General features: G+C 41.4%; 1 protein-coding gene across 1 annotated transcript; it reads right to left on the minus strand.

Moving 5' to 3' along the window:
- Positions 1 to 1,096: 1,096 nt before the first annotated feature.
- Positions 1,097 to 18,866, minus strand: LOC135525874 (zinc finger protein 594-like). The gene is made up of 11 exons (XM_064953820.1): positions 18,187 to 18,866; positions 17,653 to 17,750; positions 17,299 to 17,473; positions 13,484 to 14,325; positions 10,807 to 11,140; positions 10,120 to 10,217; positions 9,857 to 9,988; positions 6,508 to 6,808; positions 5,670 to 5,767; positions 5,335 to 5,512; positions 1,097 to 2,995 (listed from the first exon to the last, which is right to left on the minus strand). Exons 1-11 carry the CDS (start codon positions 18,491 to 18,493, stop codon positions 1,770 to 1,772), a joined length of 3,789 nt encoding a protein of 1,262 aa, XP_064809892.1. The 5' UTR covers positions 18,494 to 18,866; the 3' UTR covers positions 1,097 to 1,769.
- Between the last annotated feature and the right edge of the window lie 254 nt (positions 18,867 to 19,120).

A 19,120-nucleotide genomic window follows, 5' to 3' on the forward strand; every position in this document is an offset into this window, starting at 1 on the left:
TCCCAGGCCCATCCATGGCTGCACTGTGCACAGTCATGTGAAGTCCATAGATCAGGGCCTAATACATTTGACATTGACTGATTTCCATATATGTACTGTGAATCGTTAAAATTGTTGCATGTTGCGTTTATATTTTTGTTCAGTAGATATATATATATATAGCCATTTTATAATGTATGAAAAGGCCTGTTCATTCACGTCATGACATCACTATGACATATTTGTATACGTTTTATTAGACTTTTATTATGTCATAGATCATATGGGTTGAGTTGTGTTTTATGAGGTAATAGATCATATGGGTTGAGTTGTGTTTTATGATGTAATAGATCATATGGGTTGAGTTGTGTTTTATTAAGTAATAGATCATATGGGTTGAGTTGTGTTTTATGATGTAATAGATCATATGGGTTGAGTTGTGTTTTATGATGTAATAGATCATATGGGTTGAGTTGTGTTTTATGATGTAATAGATCATATGGGTTGAGTTGTGTTTTGTGATGTAATAGATCATATGGGTTGAGTTATGGTTTATTATGTAATAGATCATATGGGTTGAGTTGTGTTTTATTATGTTATAGATCATATGGGTTGAGTTGTATTTTATGATGTAACAGATCATATGGGTTGAGTTGTGTTTTATTATGTAATAGATCATATGGGTTGCGTTGTGTTCTATTATGTAATAGATCATATGGGTTGAGTTGTGTTCTATTATGTAATAGATCATATGGGTTGAGTTGTGTTTTATTATGTAATAGATCATATGGGTTGAGTTGTGTTTTATTATGTTATAGATCATATGGGTTGAGTTGTGTTTTATTATGTTAAAGATTATATGGGTTGAGTAGTGTTTTCTTATGTAATAGATCATATGGGTTGAGTTGTGTTGTATTATGTAATAGATCATATGGGTTGAGTTGTGTTTTATTATGTAATAGATCATGTGAAGAATGGCGCTGAAGGGGATGGCTGACGATCCCGTAACAAACTAAGGTGGATATTGATCCAACACCTGCCGTTTATTCAAACAAGCCCACTGGGCACAGACATCAGTTCAACATCTAGTTTCTATTTACATTTCTATGAGTGGTCAACTAAAGTGAATTCAACATGAAATCAACACAAAATGTTACCTGTCATTGGATTTAGGTTGCAAGTTGGGTGAAACACAAAATGTTACCCGTCATTGGATTTAGGTTGCAAGTTGGGTGAAACACAAAATGTTACCCGTCATTGGATTTAGGTTGCAAGTTGGGTGAAACACAAAATGTTACCTGTCATTGGATTTAGGTTGCAAGTTGGGTGGAGTCCAAGTCAAACCAAGTCTCTTTATTCCTGAGCTCAGAGAGAATAACAGAGTTACACAGCGCAGTGTAGACAGTCTGAATTCCTGAAGCATTGAGTGATGAGCACATATCTTTATAGTTTCCTGTTACTGGGAGGGACTTTATTCATACAAGGACACAGGTGCAGCTGGTTTGCAACACAGGATGATAGTCCCAGGAACAGGAGATTATATGATCTACTCTATATTCAAACTGACATACTCCATATTCAATTCATGTTTTCTAATAAAAACATACAAATATATATGTTTGAGTGGACTGTGTACAATTGAATTTCTTTTTTTCTTCTTTCTTTATAGTATAAACAAGTAACCACATCCTCAGTCAACAACATAAGACAATGGGAGCAGTGTGTATGCTCTCTGATGAATTTTAAGTGTATGTGATGTGAATTACAAGTTTACACACTAGGATAAGTAATTATTCTCTCCTGTGTGGATTCTCATATGTTTTGTAAGTGACCGTGATGAGTAATATGTCTTCCCACAGTCTGAACATTTGTAAGGCTTCTCCCCTGTGTGCAGTCTCATGTGTTCCTTCAGGCTTCATAAATGGGTAATACACTCTGAACACTGGGAGCAGTGGTATGGATTCCTCCCCTGTGTGTATTCGCTCATGAACTTTCAGGCTTCCTGACTTGCTAAAACTATTTCCACACTGTGCACAATGGTACGGCTTCTGCCTAATGTGTATTTGCTCATGGGTTTTGAGAGTGTCTAACCGCTTAAAACTCTTTCCACACTGGGAGCACAGGTGTGGCTTCGCTCCTGTGTGTATCCTCTCATGTCTTTTCATGCTAACTAAATGGTTAAAACTCTTCCCACAATGTGAGCAGTCGTAAGGCTTCTCCCTTGTGTGCAGTCTCATGTGTTCCTTCAGGCTTCCTGACTGGCTGAAACTCTTTCCACACTGGGCGCAAAGGTATGACTTCTCCCCTGTGTGTATTAGAACATGAACCTTCAGGCTTCCTGACTTGCTAAAACTATTTCCACACTGGGCGCAAAGGTATGACTTCTCCCCTGTGTGTATTCGCTCATGAACTTTCAGGCTTCCTGACTTGCTAAAACTATTTCCACACTGGGCACAATGGTACGGCTTCTGCCTAATGTGTATTTTCTCATGGGTTTTGAGAGTGTCTAACCGCTTAAAACTCTTTCCACACTGGGAGCACAGGTGTGGCTTCGCTCCTGTGTGTATCCTCTCATGTCTTTTCATGCTAACTAAATGGTTAAAACTCTTCCCACAATGTGAGCAGTCGTAAGGCTTCTCCCTTGTGTGCAGTCTCATGTGTTCCTTCAGGCTTCCTGACTGGCTGAAACTCTTTCCACACTGGGCACAATGGTACGGCTTCTCCCCTGTGTGTATTTGCTCATGGGTTTTGAGAGTGTCGAACCGCTTAAAATTCTTTCCACACTGGGAGCAATGGAAAGGCATCTCCCGTGTGTGTGTTCGCTCATGAGCTTTCAGATTTCCTAAGTTGCTAAAACTCTCTCCACACCGGGCGCAATTTTGTGTCTTCGGTTCTGCGTGTCCCCTCTCATGTCTGTTCAGGCTTCCTAACTTGGTAAAACTCTTTCCACACTGAGAGCAGAGGTGTCGTCTTGCTGGTTTGGACGTCTCTGGTTCCTCCGAGGTTGGTTTTCCTCCTGCCAAAGACAGTGTTTATTTAAAGAGAGACGTGAATGAAATCTCCACATGATAAAACTGCCTTGTTATGAGGTTTAATCTCAATCAGATCCCTCAATAACCCAGGGCCAGTTTACAAACATTTCATAATTTAAAACAAATGATGTTGTAGATTATTACCCCCCCCCACCACTGGGAGGTAATACAGGTTATTACCCCCCCACCACCACTGGGAGGTAATACAGATTATTACCCCCCCCCTGCACTCCACCACTGGGGGGTAATACAGATTATTACCCCCCCCCCAACACTGGGAGGTAATACAGATTATTACCCCCCCCCTACACTACACCACTGTGAGGTAATACAGATTATTACCCACCCCCCACCACTGGGAGGTAGTACAGATTATTACCCCCCCCCTGCACTCCACCACTGGGAGGTAATACAGATTATTACCCCCCCACCACTGGGAGGTAATACAGATTATTACCCCCCCCTCCACTCCACCACTGGGAGGTAATACAGATTATTACCCCCCCCCCGCCACTGGGAGGTAATACAGATTATTACCCCCCCCGCCACTGGGAGGTAATACAGATTATTACCCCCCCGCCACTGGGAGGTAATACAGATTATTACCCCCCCCCCACCACTGGGAGGTAATACAGATTATTACCCCCCGCCACTGGGAGGTAATACAGATTATTACCCCCCCTCCCACCACTGGGAGGTAATACAGATTATAACCCCCCCCCCCCACCACTGGGAGGTAATACAGATTATTACCCCCCACCACTGGGAGGTAATACAGATTATTACCCCCACCACTGGGAGGTAATACAGATTATTACCCCCCACCACTTTGAGGTAATACAGATTATTACCCCCCGCCACTGGGAGGTAATACAGATTATTAGGCTTCTCCCCGCGTCACTGTTCCTTCAGGCTTCATAAATGGGTAATACACTCTAACCCCCCCACCACTGTGAGGTAATACAGATTATTACCCCCCTGCACTCCACCACTTTGAGGTAATACAGATTATTACCCCCCCACCACTGAGGTAATACAGATTATTACCCCCCGCCACTGGGAGGTAATACAGATTATTACCCCCGCCACTGGGAGGTAATACAGATTATTACCCCCCCGCCACTGGGAGGTAATACAGATTATTACCCCCCACCACTGGGAGGTAATACAGATTATTACCCCCCCCCACCACTGGGAGGTAATACAGATTATTACCCCCGCCACTGGGAGGTAATACAGATTATTACCCCCCCGCCACTGGGAGGTAATACAGATTATTACCCCCCCGCCACTGGGAGGTAATACAGATTATTACCCCCCCGCCACTGGGTTGTAATACAGATTATTACCCCCCCCCCCCACTGGGAGGTAATATAGATTATTACCCCCGCCACTGGGAGGTAATACAGATTATTACCCCCCACCACTGGGAGGTAATACAGATTATTACCCCCCCCTGCACCCCCCTCCCCTGGTCCTGTGTGGCTCAGTCGGTAGAGCATGGCGCTTGCAACGCCAAGCGTCGTGGGTTCGATTCCCGCTGGGACCACCCATATGTGAAAGTAGTGGCCCCAGCCGACTTGTAAGTCGCTTTGGACAAAAGCGTCTGCTAAATGGGATATATTATTATATATTATTACCCCCCCCCCACCACTGGGAGGTAATACAGATTATTACCCCCCCGCCACTGGGAGGTAATACAGATTATTACCCCCCCCCCCCACCACTGGGAGGTAATACAGATTATAACCCCCCCCCCACCACTGGGAGGTAATACAGATTATTACCCCCCCACCACTGTGAGGTAATACAGATTATTACCCCCCCCCCACCACCACTGTGAGGTAATACAGATTATTACCCCCCCCCACCACTGGGAGGTAATACAGATTATTACCCCTGCCCCCACCAATGGGAGGTAATACAGATTATTACCCCCACCCCCGTGCACTCCACCACTGGGAGGTAATAAAGATTATTACCCCCCCCTGCACTCCAACACTGGGATGTAATACAGATTATTACCCCCCTGCACTCCACTACTGTGAGGTAATAGAGATTATTACCCCCCCACCCCCCTGCACTCCACCACTGGGAGGTAATACAGATTATTACCCCCCCCCCCCCCTGCACTCCACCACTGGGAGGTAATACAGATTATTACCCCCCCCTGCACTCCACCACTGGGAGGTAATACAGATTATTACCCCCCCCCCTGCACTCCACCACTGGGAGGTAATACAGATTATTGGATGGTTGTCCTGGTAACAGATTCCAGTGGGCAGATCTGTTTTATTTGTTCAAACTAAACTACAGCACTTACTCTGATGTGTCAAATCTGATCCTTTCATCTCTTCTCCTCCTCTCACAGTTCCACTCAGCCCCGTTGTTTTCCTGCAGTCCACCAGCAGCACAGACAACCTCTTCATACCCAGCAGTAAGGTGCTACCAGGAGAGGCACGACACGGGGACTCCGGGAGAGAGGAAGGGCTAGCGTTGTCCTGGTAACCATAAAGAGGGGACACAGACACATATCATTATGGATGCTGATGTCACTGTTGACATGAAGTGCTTTACAGAAACCCAGCCCAGACCCAGATAGAGCAAGCTGTATGCTAGACCAGACCAAGCTGTATGCTAGACCAGACCAAGCTGTACCATCTGGTGATCTGATCTGGAGAGACGCTTCTCTTCCTCGTCAGCATCAGGATGTTGTTGAAGCTCCCCAGAGGATCCACAATAGTCATGTCCCTCTCCTGTGTGAACGAGAACATCAAACAGGTGGTAAACTTATGATCTACTACTACAATCACATAGGGTCTTACAAGAGGCATTAATATCTCTAAACAGGGCCTAAAATGCAAATGTTAAAGGGATGTTCCACGAAATGGGTGCCTGTTGCATCCCTTTGATATTTAAGTAGAAATTATGCACAAATTTTGAATTTTAAAAGTATGTTATATTAGATGAGGTGCACTTTAATATAGACCACATGGATAATTAAATGTAGGGACCATATATAGTGTATATAATAATGTAGGGACCGTATATAGTGTATATAATAATGAAGGCACCGTATATAGTGCATATAATAATGTAGGCACTGTATATAGTGTATATAATAAGGTAGGCACCGTATATAGTGTATATAATAATATAGGCACCGTATATAGTGTATATAATAATGAAGGCACTGTATATAGTGTATATAATAATGAAGGCACTGTATATAGTGTATATAATAAGGTAGGCACCGTATATAGTGTATATAATAATATAGGCACCGTATATAGTGTATATTATAAGGTAGGCACCGTATATAGTGTATATAATAATATAGGCACCGTATATAGTGTGTATAATAATGTAGGCACCGTATATAGTGAATATAATAATTTAGGCACCGTATATAGTGTATATAATAATGCCACTTAAAAACCACACATTAGTTCAACAACGGCATAGTTTGTGCCCCTGTTTTTAAGACAGTACTCACTGATGTTAATCTGATATTCTGTCTCCTCCTCTTTCAATCCCAAAACGTCTTCCTCCTTCACTTTTATTGAGATAGCATCCTCTTCCTCTCTAAAAGGTTCTTTCTCTTCTTTCACTATAACAGCCTCCTCTTCCTCCTTTTTCATTCTGAAAGGTTCTTCCTCTCCTTTCACAGTCATATCCTCCTCTTCTTCGTCTTTCACGACAATGTCCATCGCCAGAGATTCTTTCTCCGTACAGCAGATCTCCTCTTCTTTAGCAGGGGAGGAGTAGTTCAGTGAGCTCATGGTCAGTGATGTTAGCTAGCTAGCATTAGCGACTAGCCTAGTGAGCAACAATCTTTAACAAGTTTGCAAATTGAACATGCAAATTAGGTTCAAGTTGACCCGTTAATACGTCAACTGAACTGCGTTTACAACACTGAGATTACATAATGTACATTAACATGGTCTAAAGCGTCAATCTTCCAGTTGTATGTTGGCTAGCAAGCTACCGAGGTAGTTGAAAGAGTTGGCGCTTTGTTGTTCCTGAAGAAGGTTCCCGTCCAGTCCATTATACGTCACGCAAGAATCATCAACCGAAAGACGCCCATTATGTCATAACAATTTAACAATAAACAGATATATTTTCTCTTATGTCTTACAAATAATAAGTTCCTGTTCACAGACGTAGAAGCTTAATATGAATATGTAGATGATTAATAAATACTTCTGTGCTGCCATCTTGTTTGAAGGTAATTGACTGTTTATTTCAGTGGTAACGATGGATTTTCATTGTGTTCCATGGTGTTTATCTCCCCCTAGTGGAGCTTTCTGGTACTTAGAAAGACTGTACCAAAACAGGAAGTGGAGAATTCGTTCTGCGCGCATCGAAGTTCAGGTCTTTCAGTGCAGTTATTTCTTGTCACGCTTCAGCCTCTGAAAATATTTGTTTGTAAGTTCGTTTCAAGCATGTTGCTAATGATGATAATCTTGTTATTGATAGAATTGCTTACTTATCAATGTCAGTTGGTTGCATTTACTCACACAAATTACCTTGCCATTCACGTATGCCGTCAGCTGTATTCCTGCTCGTGCGTCATGTAAACGAATTGTAAAACATACAATACTGAAGTTTTGTTACTGTTTCTAGTGTAATATGCTTTGTTATTGTACAGAGGTGGTTGCACATTATTTGAGTAATTAAAGGAGTTAGCCAATTACCATATGAGTAACAATTAGCTATATGGTTTGGCATCATGTCAGATACATGGTACATTGGTACGTGCTTTGTATTTATGCAACTTCAACTTGAAATGTATAATGTACAGCTACAGTATGTCGGTGTGAATTGAATACTAAAATTATAATGAATGTAGAGCTACAGTATGTCGGTGTGAATTGAATACTAAATGTATAATGTAGAGCTACAGTATGTCGGTGTGAATTGAATACTAAATGTATAATGTAGAGCTACAGTATGTCGGTGTGAATTGAATACTAAATGTATAATGTAGAGCTACAGTATGTCGGTGTGAATTGAATACTAAATGTATAATGTAGAGCTACAGTATGTCGGTGTGAATTGAATACTAAATGTATAATGTAGAGCTACAGTATGTCGGTGTGAATTGAATACTAAATGTATAATGTAGAGCTACAGTATGTCGGTGTGAATTGAATACTAAATGTATAATGTAGAGCTACAGTATGTCGGTGTGAATTGAATACTAAATGTATAATGTAGAGCTACAGTATGTCGGTGTGAATTGAATACTAAATGTATAATGTAGAGCTACAGTATGTCGGTGTGAATTGAATACTAAATGTATAATGTAGAGCTACAGTATGTCGGTGTGAATTGAATACTAAATGTATAATGTAGAGCTACAGTATGTCGGTGTGAATTGAATACTAAATGTATAATGTAGAGCTACAGTATGTCGGTGTGAATTGAATACTAAATGTATAATGTAGAGCTACAGTATGTCGGTGTGAATTGAATACTAAATGTATAATGTAGAGCTACAGTATGTCGGTGTGAATTGAATACTAAATGTATAATGTAGAGCTACAGTATGTCGGTGTGAATTGAATACTAAATATATAATGTAGAGCTACAGTATGTCGGTGTGAATTGAATACTAAATGTATAATGTAGAGCTACAGTATGTCGGTGTGAATTGAATACTAAATGTATAATGTAGAGCTACAGTATGTCGGTGTGAATTGAATACTAAATATATAATGTAGAGCTACAGTATGTCGGTGTGAATTGAATACTAAATGTATAATGTAGAGTTACAGTATGTCAGTGTGAATTGAATACTAAAGTATATTCTTTTCTGTATTTTGTAGTTTCACAACCTAAACATTTTTAATATTAATTCAAGAAAAGTCACGCCTTGGAAGTTTTATTGACGACTTAGTTGTTCGCTATCTATCTGTCTAGTTTTGCATGGGAACGCACCTCAAGGGCAGAATAACTTAGATGAATAGGTAGCGTGTTCATACACAGTTTCTCTGCTCACTTTTCACATTAGTTTTAATCTAGATGTGACGGTACTATTCCCTTAAAGCAACGCTCTATAAAATACGAATAAACCTGTAAACAACAGAGCAAATGCATCACATGCAAATAGCCCTTGATTATCAGAGGGGTCATATAGAACTACTCAGACATTCCAAATATTACTTGATTATCAGAGGGGTGTATTATGACATCAGATAGAACTACTCAGACATTCCAAATATCACTTGATTATCAGAAGGGTGTATTATGATGTCAGAACTACTTGCCCTGCTGGACACAATAGAGCAAATGCATCACATGCAAATAGCACTTGATTATCTGTAGTGCTTTACACTGAGTATACAAAACATTAAGAACACCTGCTCCTTCCATGACTTAGACTGACCAGGTGAATCCAGGCTAAGTGATGTCACAAGTTAAATCCACTTCAATCCATGTAGATGAAGGGGGGGGGGGAAGGTTAAATAAGGATTTTTAAGCCTTGAGACAATTGGAGGCATGGATTATGTGTGTGCCATTCAGAGGGTGAATTGGGAAGACAAAATATTGAAGTGTCTTTGAACGGGGTATGGTATTCGGTGCCACGCTCACCGGTTTGTGTCAAGAACTGCAACTCTACAGTTTCCCATGTGTACCAAGACTGGTCCACCACCCAAACAGTAGCAGTCAATGCAGTTTAAGATTTGAGAGTGTGTGCAAAGCTGTATTTGTATTAGTCAGGGACAGCTCTACTGGGAACAGCTACCAGTGGTCAGATCTATTGTATTTGTTCAAACTAAACTACAGCACTTACTTCGATGTGTCAAATCTGATCCTTTCATCTCTTCTACTCCTCTCACAGTTCCACACAGCCCTGTTGTTTTCCTGCAGTCCACCAGCAGCACAGACAACCTCTTCATACCCAGCAGTAAGGTGCTACCGGGAGAGGCACGACACGGGGACTCCGGGAGGGAGGAAGGGCTTGCGTTGTCCTGGTAACCAAAAAGAGGGGACACAGACACATATCATTATGGATGCTGATGTCACTGTTGACATAAAGTGCTTTACAGAAACCCAGCCCGGACCGCAAAAGAGCTGTATGCTAGACCAGACCAAGCTGTACCATCTGGTGTTCTGATCTGGAGAGACTCTTCTCTGCCTCGTCAGCATCAGGATGTTGTTGAGGCTCCCCAGAGGATCCACCATAGTCATGTCTCTCTCCTGTTTGAATGAGGACATCAAACAGATGGTAAACATATGATCTTCTATTGCGATCACAGAGTCTTACAAGAGGCATTAATATGTCTAAAAGGGGCCTAAATGGCCACTTTCATCATGATTTCTAAATATATTGTTTGTGATGCAAATGTGAAAGGGTGACTTTCACTTTTACTTGAGTCATTTTCTATTAAGGTATCTTTACTTATATTCAAGTATGACAATTGGGAACTTTCTCCACCACTGAGGCATGAAAATGTCTAAAAAGGGCCACTTTCATCATGATTTCCTAAAACATTGTTTGTGATGCAAATGTGAAAGGGTCGTTCCATAAAATGGTTGCCTTTTGCGTCCCTTTGTAATTTTAAGTAGAAAATATGCACCAATATAGAATTTTAAAAGCCTGTTATAAGTATAAGAATTCAACACATCCAATTTAAAAGTCCCTTAAACATATGTACCAATGGCAGATTGCCCCTTAATAAACAATTCCTACAGTACTGAACAACATATTCAAGTGTAGAACTTCAGTATAATGCCCCTTTAAAAACAACTGCATAGTTTGTGCCCCTGTTTTTAAGACAGTACTCACTGGTGTCAATCGGTACTTCAGTCTCTTCCTCCTCCTTTTTAACTCCCAAAACGTCTTCCTCCTCCTCTTTAATTGAGATAGCCTCCTCTTCCTCTTTCACTCCAGCATGTTCTTCCTCTTCTTTCACGACATTCTCTTCTTCTTTCAATGTTATGGCACCTTCCTGCTTTTTGATTCTGAAAGCTTCTACTTCCTCCTCTTCCACTCTGACAACCTCTTTCCCATCTTCCTCTTTCACTGTGATATCATCCACTTCTTCTTTCAAAGCAATAGCCTCCTCTTCCTCCTTTATCATCCTGAAAGTTTCTTCGTCTCCTTTCACCAGAGCTTCTTTCTCCGTTGAGTTTAGTGACCTCATGCTCCGGGAGATTAGCCTAGTGCCGTATCGAGTTAATACATTTGCTATTTTAAGCAAATTGCGTTTAAATGAACTAGTAGATACGTAAACAGAATTATGTTGAAAACACCAAGAGTAATATACACAGGATTGGTTGAAAGCGCTTCAATGTTTCGGTTTTATGTTGGCTAGTAAACCACCACGTTGGTTGAATCAGAAGCCTCCTGTTACCGTCCACCAGATTATACGTCACGCAAGAAACATCACCTGAAAGACTCATATCGCCATCTGCTAACATTTAATTGACAACGCCATCTGCTAACATTTAATTGACAACGCCATCTGCTAACATTTAATTGACAACGTTTTTGGGAAAGCTTTTCAATCAACCAGGAGATGGTTGTCATTAGCGTCATTAGCGTCATTAGGGGCATTTCCTCTTCTATTTATAACATGCGTTTTTCTGGATTTATTTTGTTGTTATTCTGTCTCTCACTGTTTAAATAAACCTACCATTAAAATTATAGACTGATAATTTCTTTGTCAGTAGGCAAATGTACAAAATCAGCAGGGGATCAAATACTTTTTCCCCTCACTGTATATTATATTATAAAATAAGGATCTGCTGGAGTCCAAGTCAAACCAAGATTCTTTATTTCTGAGCTCAGAGAGAATAACAGAGTTACACAGCGCAGTGTAGACAGTCTGAATGCCTGAAGCATTGAGTGATTAGCACATATCTTTATAGTTGCTTGTTCCTGTGAGGGACTTTATTCATACAAGGACGCAGGTGCAGCTGGTTTGCAACACAGAATGATAGTCCCAAGAACAGGAGATTATAATAGGACAGTTTCACAAGGTTAGTCACATACTCAGTTATGTGGACACACAAACAATTAACATTTTGCATGACAGAGTCTGAACATTTTCATTTCATTAAATCATCAGTGGGCCAACAATGCAAATGTAAACAATGGAGCAAATGCATCACATCCAAATATCCCTGTAATATCCCTGTATTATCCCTGTATTATCTCTGTAATATCCCTGTATTATCTCTGTATTATCCCTGTAATATCCCTGTAATATCCCTGTAATATCCTGTATTATCCCTGTATTATCCCTGTATTATCCTGTATTATCCCTGTAATATCCCTGTAATATCCCTGTAATATCCCTGTATTATCCCTGTAATATCCCTGTAATATCCCTGTATTATCCCTGTAATATCCCTGTATTATCCCTGTAATATCCCTGTATTATCCCTGTAATATCCCTGTAATATCCCTGTATTATCCTGTATTATCCCTGTAATATCCTGTAATATCCCTGTATTATCCCTGTAATATCCCTGTATTATCCCTGTAATATCCCTGTAATATCTCTGTATTATCCCTGTATTATCCCTGTAATATCCCTGTATTATCTCTGTATTATCCCTGTAATATCCCTGTATTATCCTGTATTATCCCTGTATTATCCCTGTAATATCCCTGTAATATCCCTGTATTATCCCTGTAATATCCCTGTATTATCCCTGTATTATCCCTGTAATATCCCTGTATTATCCCTGTATTATCCTGTATTATCCCTGTAATATCCCTGTATTATCCCTGTATTATCCTGTAATATCCCTGTATTATCCCTGTATTCTCCCTGTATTATCCTGTAATATCCCTGTAATATCCTGTATTATCCCTGTAATATCCTGTATTATCCTGTAATATCCCTGTATTATCCCTGTATTATCCCTGTAATATCCCTGTAATATCCCTGTATTATCCTGTATTATCCCTGTATTATCCCTGTAATATCCCTGTATTATCCCTGTATTATCCTGTAATATCCCTGTATTATCCCTGTATTCTCCCTGTATTATCCTGTAATATCCCTGTATTATCCTGTATTATCCCTGTAATATCCCTGTATTATCCCTGTAATATCCCTGTATTATCCCTGTATTATCCCTGTAATATCCCTGTATTATCCCTGTAATATCCCTGTATTATCCCTGTAATATCCCTGTAATATCCCTGTATTATCCCTGTATTATTAGGATTCTTTGTATAAGTACATTTTACATACATTTACATCTGGTATAAACAAGAACACATTGTCAGTCAACAATATAAGACAACGGGAGCACTGTGTATGTTCTCTGATGAATTTTAAGTCAATGTGATGTGAAATATCAATTTACACACTAAGAGAAGTAATTATTTTCTGCTGTGTGGATTCTCACATGATGATTAAGTGATTGTGATGAGCAATATGTCTTCCCACAGTCTGACCATTTGTAAGGTTTCTCCCCTGTGCGCAGTCTCATGTGTTTTTTCAGGCTTCATCATTTGGTAAAATTCTTTGCACAGCGGGAGCAGGCTTCTTCCCTGTGTGTATTCGCTCATGGGCTTTCAGGTGTCCTAACTGGCTAAAACTCTTTGCACACTGGGAACAGTGGTAAGGCTTCTCTCCTGTGTGGGTTCTCACATGAACTTTAAGTGACTGTGATGAGTAATATGTCTTCTCACAGTTAGAGCATTGGTAAGGCTTCTCCCCTGTGTGCAGTCTCATGTGTTCTTTCAGATGTCCTAAATAGACAAAAGTCTTTGCACAGTGGGAGCAGTGGTAAGGTTTCTCCCCTGTGTGTATTCGCTGGTGAGTTTTCAGGCTTCCTGACTGGCTAAAACTCTTTCCACACTGGGAGCAGTGGTAAAACTTCTCCCCTGTGTGTATTCGCTCATGAACTTTCAGGTTTCCTAACTGGCTAAAACTACTTCCACATTGGGAACAGTGGTAAGGCTTCTCCCCTGTGTGTATTCGCTCATGTGCTTTCAGGTATCCTAACTGGCTAAAACTCTTTGCACACTGGGAGCAGTGGTAAGGCTTCTCTCCTGTGTGGGTTCTCACATGAACTTTAAGTGACCATGATGAGTAATATGTCTTCCCACAATCTGAGCATTTGTAAGGCTTCTCCCCTGTGTGTATTCGCTCATGAGCTTTCAGGCTTCTTAACTGGTTAAAACTATGTCCACACTGGGCGCAATGGTGTGGCTTCTCTCCAGTGTGTGTCCTCCCATGTCTTTTCAGGCTTCCTGGCTTGGTAAGACGCTTTCCAATCTGGGAGCAGAGGTGCCGTCTTGCTGGTTTGGACGTCTCTGGTTCCTCCAAATTTGGTTTTCCTCCTGCCAAAGACAATGTTTTTTTTTAAAGAGAGACCAAAATTAAATCTCCCCATGATAAAAGTGCTTGCTATGAGGTTTAATCCAAATAAGAGCCCTCAACCTGAGGCCAGTTTTCAAACATGTAATAATTTAAAAGAAATTATGTTGTAGAGCTTCCTGGTAATTACTGATATGTTTACTTACTTATTTATTCATTCTGTTTTAGAAGTCAGAATACGAACAACTAGAAAGTTCTAGGACCCTCAAGACACAGACATTGATGGAGTCCTATCAGGTGGTTCTAAATATATATATCATAGTTGTAATAATTTGACTTTTTCCATATGCACCAACACTTATTTCTCTCAAATTTTGTGCACAAATTTGTTAACATCCTTTTGCCAAGATAATCCATCCACCTGACAGGTGTGGCATATCATGAAGCTGATTAAACAGCATGGTCATCACACAGGTCCACTGTGTTGTGCTGGGGACAATAAAAGGCCACTCTAAAAATTTGCAGTTTTGTCACACAACGCCACAAATGTCTCAAGTTTTGAGGGAGTGTGCAATTGGCATGCAGGCATATCCACTGGAGCTGTTACCAGAGAATTGAATCTTAATTTCTCTACCATAAGCCACCTCAAATGTTGTTTTAGAGAATTTGGCAGTACATCCAACCGGCCTCACAACCGCAGACTACGTATAACCATGCCAGTCCAGGACCTCCACATAGTCTTAGACCAGCCACCCGGACAGCTTCATTGGCTGGGCCTGGCTCCCCAGTGGGTGGGACTAGCTCCCCAGTGGGTGGATGGCTGCGCCCCTGCCTAGTAATGTGAAGTCCATAGATTAGGGCCTAATTTATTTACATTGACTGATTTCCTTAAATGAACTGTAAATAATTGAAATTGTTGCAGGATGTTCTCAATGGTGCAGCTGTAGAACTCTTTGAGGATATGAGACCCATGCCAAATCTTTTCAGTCTCCTGAGGGGGAATAGGGTTTGTTGTGCCCTCTTCACAACTGTCTTGGTGTGCTTGGACCATGTTAGTTAGTTGGTGATGTGGACAACAAGGAATTTAAAGCTCTCAACCTGCTGCACTACAGCCCGGTCGATGAGAATGGGGGCGTGGCTCGGTCATCCCTTGCCTGTAGTCCACAATTACCTCCTTTGTTTTGATCACGTTGAGGGAGAGGTTGTTGGCCTGGCACCACATGGCCAGGTCTCCGATCTCCTCCCTATAGGCTGTCTTGTCGTTGATCAGGGCTATCACTGTTGTGTCATCGGCAAACTTAATGATGGTGTTGGAGTCATGCCTGGCCGTGCAGTCATGAGTGAAAAGTGAGTACAGGAGGGGACTGAGTACGCACCCCTGAGGGGCTTCTGTGTTGAGGATCAGCGAAGTGGTATTGTTTCCTACCTTCACCACCTGGGGGTGGGAAGTCCAGGACCCAGTTTCACAGGGCGGGGTTCAAACCCAGGGCCTTGAGCCTAATGATGAGCTTGGAGGGTACTATGGTGTTGAATGCTGAGCTGTAGTCAACTTCTATGGTGTTGAATGCTGAGCTGTAGTCAATGAACAGCATTCGTACATAGGTATTCCTCTGGTCTAGATGGAATAGGGCAGTGTGATGGCGATTGCATCGTCTATGGACCCGGCAAGAAAATTGAAGTGGGTCTAGGGTGTCAGGTAGGGTGTCAGGTTGAGGTGATACGATCCTTGACTAGTCTCTCAAAGCACTTCATGATGACAGAAGTGATTGCTACAGTCATTTAGTTCAGTTACCTTTGCTTTCCTGAGTATGGGAACAGTGGTGGACATCTTGAAGCATGTGAGGACAGCAGACTGGGATAGATTGAATATATCCGTAACAGGTGTGCCTTGTTAAAAAAGTTAATTAGTGGAATTTCTTATCTTCTTTATGCGTTTGAGCCAATCAGTTGTGTTGTGACAAGGTAGGGGGGAGACAGCCCTATTTGGTAAAAGACCAAGTCCATATTATGGCAAGAACAGCTCAAATAAACAAAGAGAAACGACAGTCCATCATTACTTTAAGACATGAAGGTAAGTCAACATCAAAAATGTCAAGAACTTTCAAAGTTTCTTCAAGTGCAGTCACACAAAACTTGAAGCGCTATGATGAAAACTGTCTCTGACGAGGACCGCAACAGGAAGGGAAGACCCAGAGTTACACCTCTGCTGCAGAGGATAAGTTCATTAGAGTTAACTGAACCTCAGATTGCAGCCCAAATAAATTCTTCAGAGTTCAAGTAACAGACACATCTCAACATCAACTGTTCAGAGGAGACATCGTGAATCAGGCCTTCATGGTGCTGCAAAAAGAAACACCACTAAAGGACACCAATAAGAGGAAGAGACTTGCAAGAAACATGAGCAAGGGACATTAGACCGGCGTAAATTTGTCCTTTGGTCGGATGAGTCCAAATTTGAGATGTTTGGTTCCAACCGCCATGTCTTTTTCCACAGTGAAGCATGGAGGTGGTGGTGTGATGGTGCTTGCTGGTGACAATGTCTGCAATTCATTTAGAATTCAAGGCACACTTAACCAGCATGGCTACCACAGCATTCTGCAGCGATATGCCATCCCATCTGCTTTGCGCTTAGTGGGACTGTCATCTGTTTTTCAATGGAGGACAATGACCAAACACACCTTCAGGCTATATAAGGGCTATTTGACCAAGAAGGAGAGTGATGGAGCGCTGCATCAGATGACCTGGCCTCCACAATCACCCAATTTAGATGGTTTGGGATGAGTTGGACCGCAGAGTGAAGGAAAAGCAGCCAACAAGTGCTCAGCATATGTGGGACCTCCTTCAAGACGTTTGGAAAATCATTCCAGGTGAAGCTGGTTGAGAGAATGCCAAGAGTCTGCAAAGCTGTATTTGTATTAGTCGGGGACAGCCCTATTGGTAACAGATACCAGTGGGAAGATCTATTGTATTTGTTCAAACTAAACTACAGCACTTACTTTGATGTGTCAAATCTGATCCTTTCTTCTCTTCTCCTCCTCTCACAGTTTCACTCAATCCTGTTGTTTTCTTGCAGTCCACCAGCAGCACAGACAACCTCTTCATACCCAGTAAGGCGCTACCGGGAGAGGCACGACACGGGGACTCCGGGAGGGAGTAAGGGCTAGCGTTGTCCTGGTAACCATAAAGAGGAGACACAGACACATATCATTATGGATGCTGATGTCACTGTTGACATAAAGTGCTTTACAGAAACCCAGCCCAGACCCAGATAGAGCAAGCTGTATGCTAGACCAGACTAAGCTGTATCCTAGACCAGACCAAGCTGTATGCTAGACCAGACCAAGCTGTACCATCTGGTGTTCTGATCTGGACAGACTCTTCTCTGCCTCGTCAGCATCAGGATGTTGTTGAGGCTCCCCAGAGGATCCACCATAGTCATGTCTCTCTCCTGTGTGAATGAGAACATCAAACAGATGGTAAACGTATGACCGTCTATTCCAATCACAGAGTCTTACAAGAGGCATGAATATGTCTAAAAAGGGCCTAAAATGGCCACTTTCATCATGATTTTATAAAATATTGTTTGTGATGCTCAGGGTCGTTCCACGAAATGGGTGCCTTTCCCGTCCCTTTGATATTTTAAGTAGAGATTATGTTTCAATAGTTGATTTTAAAAGCTTGTTATACTAGATGGGGGGGACTTTTATATAGTCCACATGGAGAATTAAATACATCTAATTTAAAAGACCCTGAAATATATGAACCAATGGCAGATTGCCCCTGAACAACATATTCAAGTGTAGAACATCAGTAGAATGCCACTTTAAACACCACATTAGTTCAACAACGGCATAGTTTGTGTCCCTGTTTAAGACAGTACTCACTGGTGTTAATGAGATATTCTGTCTCTTCCTCTTTCACTCCCAAAACGTCTTCCTTCTTCACCTTTGTTGAGAAAGCAACCTCTTCCTCTCTAAGCGGTTCTTTCTCTTCTTTTCCTATAACATCATCCTCTTCGTCCTTCACTATAACAGCCTCTTCTTCCTCCTTTTTAATTCTTAAAGGTTCTTTCTCTCCTTTCACTGTAATATCCTCCTCTTCTTCTTTCACGACAATGTTCAGCGCCAAAGCTTTTTTCTCCGTACGGCAGACATCCTCTATTTTAGCAGAGGAGTAGTTTAGTGAGCTCATGGTCAGTGATGTTAGTTAGCTAGCTAGCATTAGCGAATAACCTAGTGCTAGGCTCAGTATCAATATTTAACAAGTTTGCAAATTGAACCAGTAGCCATCTTCTTTAGCAGGGGAATAGTAGTTTAGTGAACTCATGGTCAGGGATGTTAGCTAGTTTGCTAGCTAGGTAGCATTAGCGGCTTGGCTCAGTATCAATCTTTAACAAGTTTGCAAATTGAACAAGCAAATTAGGTTAAAGTTAACCAGTTAATACGTCAACAAAATTGTTTTTAAACACTGAGATCAGCTAATTAACATATTTAAATCCTGAATGTTTCAGTTTTATGTTGGCTAGCAAGTTACCGAGGTGGTTGAAAGAGTTGCCGCGTTGTTGTTCCTGAAGAAGCGTCCCGTCCAGTCCATTATACGTCACGCAAGAAGCAACACCTGAAAGACGCCATCTGCTGGCTGGAGTGGGTAACGCAGTTTGGAAACAATAGTCACGACACGTTGTATTGGAAAGAACGTCATAATAATTGAACAATAAGCTGATATTTTTCATCTTTCGTCTTACAGATAATAAGTTTCCTGACAACACAACAGTGGTTGGCCTGATCACCGACAACGATGAGATGGCCTACAGAGAGG

Source organism: Oncorhynchus masou, chromosome 5, assembly GCF_036934945.1.
Source record: "Oncorhynchus masou masou isolate Uvic2021 chromosome 5, UVic_Omas_1.1, whole genome shotgun sequence".
Taxonomy (NCBI): domain Eukaryota; kingdom Metazoa; phylum Chordata; class Actinopteri; order Salmoniformes; family Salmonidae; genus Oncorhynchus; species Oncorhynchus masou.